This window comes from Ammospiza nelsoni, chromosome 26 (genome assembly GCF_027579445.1).
Source record: "Ammospiza nelsoni isolate bAmmNel1 chromosome 26, bAmmNel1.pri, whole genome shotgun sequence".
NCBI classification, from domain to species: domain Eukaryota; kingdom Metazoa; phylum Chordata; class Aves; order Passeriformes; family Passerellidae; genus Ammospiza; species Ammospiza nelsoni.
Genome location: NC_080658.1, coordinates 1,213,512 through 1,219,743, shown reverse-complemented (window position 1 = coordinate 1,219,743; position 6,232 = coordinate 1,213,512). Strand labels below are relative to the sequence as shown.

At 67.2% G+C, this 6,232-nt stretch overlaps 1 protein-coding gene across 1 annotated transcript; it reads left to right on the top strand.

Moving 5' to 3' along the window:
- The first annotated feature begins 1,081 nt into the window (after window positions 1-1,081).
- SAMD14 (sterile alpha motif domain containing 14) lies at window positions 1,082-5,946 on the top strand. The gene is made up of 9 exons (XM_059489094.1): window positions 1,082-1,121; window positions 2,247-2,383; window positions 2,734-2,992; window positions 3,062-3,149; window positions 3,773-3,847; window positions 3,932-4,082; window positions 4,512-4,619; window positions 4,702-4,857; window positions 5,576-5,946. Exons 1-9 carry the CDS (start codon window positions 1,082-1,084, stop codon window positions 5,732-5,734), a joined length of 1,173 nt encoding a protein of 390 aa, XP_059345077.1. The 3' UTR covers window positions 5,735-5,946.
- Window positions 5,947-6,232: the final 286 nt, after the last annotated feature.

Sequence of the window (6,232 nt, the reverse complement as noted above, 5' to 3'; positions counted from 1 at the left end):
GGAGCTGGGCACGCTGCGGGGGCGCACTGGGAGGATCCCCGGGGCCGGTGGACACTGGGGGACACTCGGGGACACTGGGGACGATGGGGACGCTGGTGGCAGCGCCGTGGCCGTGCCCGTGTCCCGCCGGTCGCTGTCCCTTCAGCACCGACGCGCGTCCCTTCGTGCCCGGCGTGGCCGTGCCCTCGGTGCCCCCCGGCGCTGTCCGTTCAGCACCGGGCTCGCGTTCGCGGTCCCCCGGGTCCCGGTGTCCCCATCCCCGGTGTCCGTTCAGCCCCGGGCTCGTTCCGGGCGGGGCAGACCCCGCCCCCGCCGCCCCCGCCGTTTCCGGGTTCCTGTGCCCCCCCCGCGGCCCCCGGCCCGGCGGGGCGGCTCGGCAGCGCCCTCCGCTCCCACCGGCCCCGAGCCCGGCCCCGAGCCCGGCCCGGCGGGAGGCGAGCGGGGCCGAGCAGGATGCCCGAGGAGCGCGGGTGAGTGGGGAGGGGGGGATCGGGCAGGGCGTCACCCCCGGACAGCGGCCCCGGTACAGCCCCGGTATAGTCACGGTACAGCCCCAGCCCCGGTACGGCCCCGGTACAGCCTCGGTATAGTCACGGTACAGCCCCGGTACAGCCCCGGAATAGACTCGGTAGAGCCCCGGTACAGCCTCGGTATAGTCACGGTACAGCCCCGGTACAGCCACATCCCCGTTACGTTCCCGGTAGCTCCCGTCCCCCGAGACATCCCCATCCCCTCGGTTCGATATTCCCGGTCCAGACTCATTCCCGGTCCGGCATTCCCGGTCCAGCCCCACCCAGGGACACCATTCCCGGTCCAGCCTCTCCCCCCGCGCCGGTACCGGCCCCTCCCGGGGCTGGTTCCCACCCCCCCCCGATGCCTCCGAGTCCCGAGGAGCCCCCGCCCCGCCCGAGACTCCCCGAACACCGGGGGCGGGGGGGGTTTAACCCCTTCCCGGCCGCTCTGCAGCGGGGATCCCCTTCCCATGGGAGGCACAGAGGGGCTGGTCCCTCCCCTGATGTCCCCTCTGTCCCCAGCCCTGTCCCTCCCCTGATGTCCCCTCTGTCCCCAGCCCTGTCCCACCATGTCGGTCTCCAAGCTGCAGGACACGGAGGAGGTTTTTGGTGAGTTCCTGTTCCAGGGGGGGCCTGGGGTGCAGAGCCCCCCTGGGGGTGCAGAGCCACCCGTGGGTCCCCACCCACCCTCAGTGTCCTCCTGTGTCCGGGCTTGGGGACAATGTGGGCTTGGGGACACGGGGATGTGCGTGGGGAAGGGGACATGGGGACACACACGGGGTGTGGGGTGACAAGGACATGGGGACACATCCAGGGCACTCAGGAATGGGGGTCAGGGGGCACAGGGGTGTGCAGGGGGTGACAGGGACCAGGGGACACAGGGACCTTGGATGGGGTTGGGGTGCAGGGTGGGGATATTGGGGGGATCCCGGTGGCACCTGGGCAAAGCGTGTCCCCCCTGGGTGACGGGGACACTCTGTCCTCAGGGTCACCCACTCCTCTGTCCCCGTGCTGGGCCATCTCTTTGAACACTTCTCTCTGTCCCCCTGTCCCCTGTCCCGCCCCACCGGGGTGCCCCATCCATGTCCCCAATGCTCCCCTCTCCTTGTGCCCTCTCCTGTCTTCCTGGGACTGCCCACCTGCCCTTTGGCTCTCCTGCCCTGTCCCTGTCCCTCTGTCCCTCTGTCCCTCTGTCCCTCTGTCCCCTCTCCGCTGGGCTGGCCTTCCCTGTCTGTCCACCTGCCTCGAACGCTTCCCTGTCCCTTTGTCCCTGCTCATCCCTCCCTCCATCTCCCATCTGTCTGTCCATGGATCCATCCATGGATCCATCCTTCCCTCCATCCATCATCCATCCATCCATTTGTCCATCCATCCATCCATCCATCCATCCATCCATCCATCCATCCATCCATCCATCATCCCTCCATGCATCCATCCGTCCATCCATCCATCCATCCATCCATCCATCCATCCATCCATCATCCATCCATCCATCCATCATCCATCCATCCATCCATCCATCCATCATCCATCCATCATCCATCCATCCATCATCCATGCATCCATCCATCCATCCATCCATCCATCCATCCATCCATCCCTCCATGTCCACCCCCACTTTCCCACTCTCTCCCACCCCACGCCGTCCCGCTGTCTGTCCGCGTGTCCATCCGTCCGTCCGTCTCTCTGCCCCGGTGTCTCTGTCACGGGCAGATTTTACCGCTGTGGTTCCAGAGACGCCACGTTTGGACAGCAGCCTGCACAAGGCCCGTGCCCGGCTCCTGGCCCGCGGCCGCCGCCAGCGGCCCTCGCGCTCCCGCCTGCGCGACAGCGCCAGCTCCACCGAGGGCGACGAGGGGCCCGAGGCCGCGGTGAGACGGGACAGGGGCTGGGGACACTGGGGACACTGAGGCTGGGGGCTCAGAGGGGTTGGGGACACCAGGGATGGACTCAGGGGGCAAGGAGCTGGGGGGTCACAGGGGCTGGGGACACCAGGGACAGTGTCAGAGGACACCAGGTCTGGGGGGTCACAGGGACTGGGGCCATCAGGGATGGACTTGGGGGAACATCAAGGACTGGAGATGTCACAGAGATTGGGGACACCAGGCATCCCAGGGACAGGCCTGGGGGCACCATGGACACCAAGGATGGGTTGGAGGACTGGGGGCAGGGAAGGTGGTCTGGGGGACAGGGGCTCTGACCCCTGCCCGTGCCCCTGCAGGGCACCGAGGGCGAGGGCAGCCCCCCGGCCCCCTCGCCCTTCTCCCGCACCGACGGCTTCTCCTTCGAGCCGGGGGTGGCACGGCCGGGCCTGGGGGACCCCCCGGCCCCCACGCCCCCCCTCAGCCGCTACCGGCCCCTCACCAACACCCCATCCCAGGAGGGGCTCTCGGGGCCCCCCGCACCCCAGTCCTGCCCCAGCTCCGACAGCTCCCCCGGCTTCGCCCGCCGCCACTCCCGGCCCCGGCAACACAGCGAAGGTGAGACCCCCCAGACCCTGGGGACACCTGGGGGGGACAGAGGGTGACAGCCCGGTGCCACCCCTGCAGATGACAGCCGGGACATGAGCCCCCCCTCTCCCGCCAGCCCGACTGTGGGCCTCGATAAGAAAACGAGGAGGAAATTCTTGGATTTGGGGTGAGAGCTCGGCCTGGGCAGGGGGGAGGGACAGGGATGGATGGATGGATGATGGATGGATGGGTGGATGGATGGATGGATGGATGGATGGATGGTGGATGGATGGATGGATGGATGGATGGATGGATGGATGGATGGGTGGATGGATGGATGGATGGATGATGGATGGATGGATGGATGGATGATGGATGGATGGATGGATGATGGATGGATGGATGGATGGATGGATGGATGGATGGATGGATGGATGGATGGGTGGATGGATGGATGGATGGACGGACGGATGGATGGGTGGATGGATGGATGGATGGATGGATGATGGATGGATGGATGATGGATGGATGGATAGATGGATGGATGGATGGATGGATGATGGATGGATGGATGGATGGATGATGGATGGATGGATGGATGGATGGATGGATGGATGGATGGATGATGGATGGATGGATGATGGATGGATGGATGGATGGATGGATGGATGGATGGATGATGGATGGATGGATGGATGGATGGATGGATGGATGGATGGGTGGATGGATGGATGGATGGATGGACGGACGGACAGAAAGATAGAGGGGGTCCTGGTGCCCCAGCCATCAGGTCACCACCCCTGTCCCCAGGGTGACCCTGCGCCGGGCATCCTCTGGGAAGAGCCGCAAGGAGAAGAGCAGCAACCGCCTGTCCATGGGCAGCAGGTGAGGGACTGCCCCGGGACAGGGGGACACGTGGGGACACCTGGGGACAGCCTGGGGACACCCCTGACCCTTCTGTGTCCCCAGGGACGTGTCAGAGGGCCCCGGCCGCCCCTCGGGGTCCCCATTCCTGCCCTTCTCCTGGTTCTCGGACAGCGCCCGGGGCTCGCCTGGCTCCGCGTCCCCCGCGGGCTCCCCCCGGCACGAGGGGCTCAGCCCCCCCAAATCCGCCTCACAGGTGAGCCCTGACATGGGGACGGGCCTGGGGACCCCATGGGCTCTGAGAGAGGGGGTGACACCAGCTCTGGGGACAGAGCCAAAGCCCCATAGGGTTAGGGAGAGGACTCGAAGCCCCACAGGGCCAGGGGGGTTTGTGGGGGTGTCAGAGCCCTGTAGAGTCAGGACAGGAATTGGGGTGTCCAAAAGCATTTAGGGTTGGGGTGGCTTTAGGGGAATCAACGCTTTGAGGGGGCTGGCAGCCAACTGAGGGCCGTGGGGTGCCTCTGGGGTGGCTCTGGGTGTCACTGGGGTGGCTCTGGCGGCAGTGGGGTGGCTCTGGGTGTCACCAGGGTGGCTCAGATGTCACTGGGGGTCACTGGGGTGGCTCTGGAGGTTGCTGGGGTGGCTCTGGGGTCCCATCCCTGCTCCTGCTCCTCCCGCTGCTCAGGACTCGGAGCTGAGCGAGGACTCGCCCCCATCCAGCGCCAGCCCGCGCCTGCCGGGCCCCCCCAAGTGCTCGTACCCGTACCACACGCTGTCGCAGTCCTCGGACGAGGTGAGAGCGGCGCGGGGGGCGCGGGGCCGGGGCTGTGCCCACCCCGGTGGCCCGGGGACCCCCGGCTGACCCCCGTGCGCAGCTGCTGGAGGAGCCGGCGGGCGCGGCCGCGGGCTGGACGTGCGGCCAGGTGGGGCAGTGGCTGCAGAGCCTGGGCCTGGAGCGCTACGTGCGGGAATTCGCCGAGCGCGGCGTGGACGGGCCCCGCCTGCTGCTCCTCGATGGGGCCAAGCTCAAGGTGCGGGGCCGGGGGGACTCCAGGGACCCCGAAAGATGGAGGGAGAGAGGCTCGGGGTGCTCCAGGGGGGGGATTGTGTGGGGCAGGAAGGGCTGGGAGGGGTCGGGGTGTGCCAGGGGCAGGAAGGCCTGGGAGGGTTTGGGGTTCCCCATTTCCATTGGGCAAGAAGGACTGGTATGGTCTGGGGTGCCCCAATTCTGTGGGCAGGAAGGTCTGGGAGGGTTCAGGGTGCCCCAATTCCCTTGGAAAGGAAGGGCTGGGGTGGTCTGGGGTGCCCCAATTCCATGGGGCAGGAAGGGCTGGGAGGGTTCAATGTACCCCAAAGGAGGGAGTCCGTGGAGCAGGAAGGTCTGGGATGGGTTGGGGTATTCCAATTGCATGGGGCAAGAAGGTCTGGGAGGGTTTGGGATTCCCCAATTCCATGGGGCAGGAAGGGCTGGGATGGTTCTGGGTACCCCAAAGGGGAATTCCGTGGGGCAGGAAGGTCTGGGATGGGTCAAAGTGCCCCAAACTGGGTTTCCATGGGTACCCAAACCCCATTGTCCGAGTTGGCCTCTCCATGGGTCGGGATGCCCGGACACCCCAAGGGACGATCCCAAGGGAGGCACGGGCGGTTCTGGGGATGCCAAGGGAGGCACGGGCGTTGTGGGCACCCCAAGGAGCCGCTGTCCGGGGAGGCTCCGTCGCGGGGTGCCCGTGCCAGCCCGCGGTGCCGCAGGCGCTGGGCGTGGGCAGCTCGCAGGACCGCGCGGTGCTCAAGCGGCGGCTGAAGGAGCTGAGCGTGGCGGCCGAGCGGGAGCGCAAGGCCCGGGACAAGGCGGACAAGCAGCGCGACAAGCACAAGAAAAAGGCGGAGCAGGAGCAGCGGCGGAGCTGAAAACCGGGGGGTCCCGCACCCCATCCCCACTCACAGCCCCCCGGGACACACGCGGGCCACGGCCAAGGGACACCGGCCCGGCCCCTTTCGGGATGCAGAGGGCACTGGGACACCCCCAGCCCGTCCTGCCACCCCCCTGTCACCACCCCGAGGGGTCCCAGCCCCTCCCCACCCGCACCCCTGGCACAGGAGGGGACAGGGCACAGCCCGACCCCCCCTCACACACGGGCACCCCCAAATGGGGGGCAGGGAGTGAACCCCGCCCCCCCCACAGCCCCCAACGCGGCCCCCCGAGGCCACCCCAGGAAATAAAAGGGTATCAAGGGCCAGTGCAAACTGGAGTGACCGGCGTCACCTGACTGGGGGCACAGAGCAGCTCCCCCTGTCCCCAAGTGCCACTGCGGGACTGAAGGCTCAGCCCCCTCCCAAGGCTGGAGGGGGGAAACTGAGGCACCAGGACCCCAAACACCACAGGGGTTCAGTCGACATCCAATTTAT

Coding starts and splice junctions, on each gene's coding strand:
- SAMD14 (XM_059489094.1), top strand. CDS start 1,082: ATGTCGGTCTCCAAGCTGCAGGACACGGAGGAGGTTTTTG. Junction 3,150..3,772: donor AGGAAATTCTTGGATTTGGG/GTGAGAGCTCGG, acceptor CCCTGTCCCCAG/GGTGACCCTGCGCCGGGCAT. Junction 4,858..5,575: donor TCGATGGGGCCAAGCTCAAG/GTGCGGGGCCGG, acceptor GCGGTGCCGCAG/GCGCTGGGCGTGGGCAGCTC.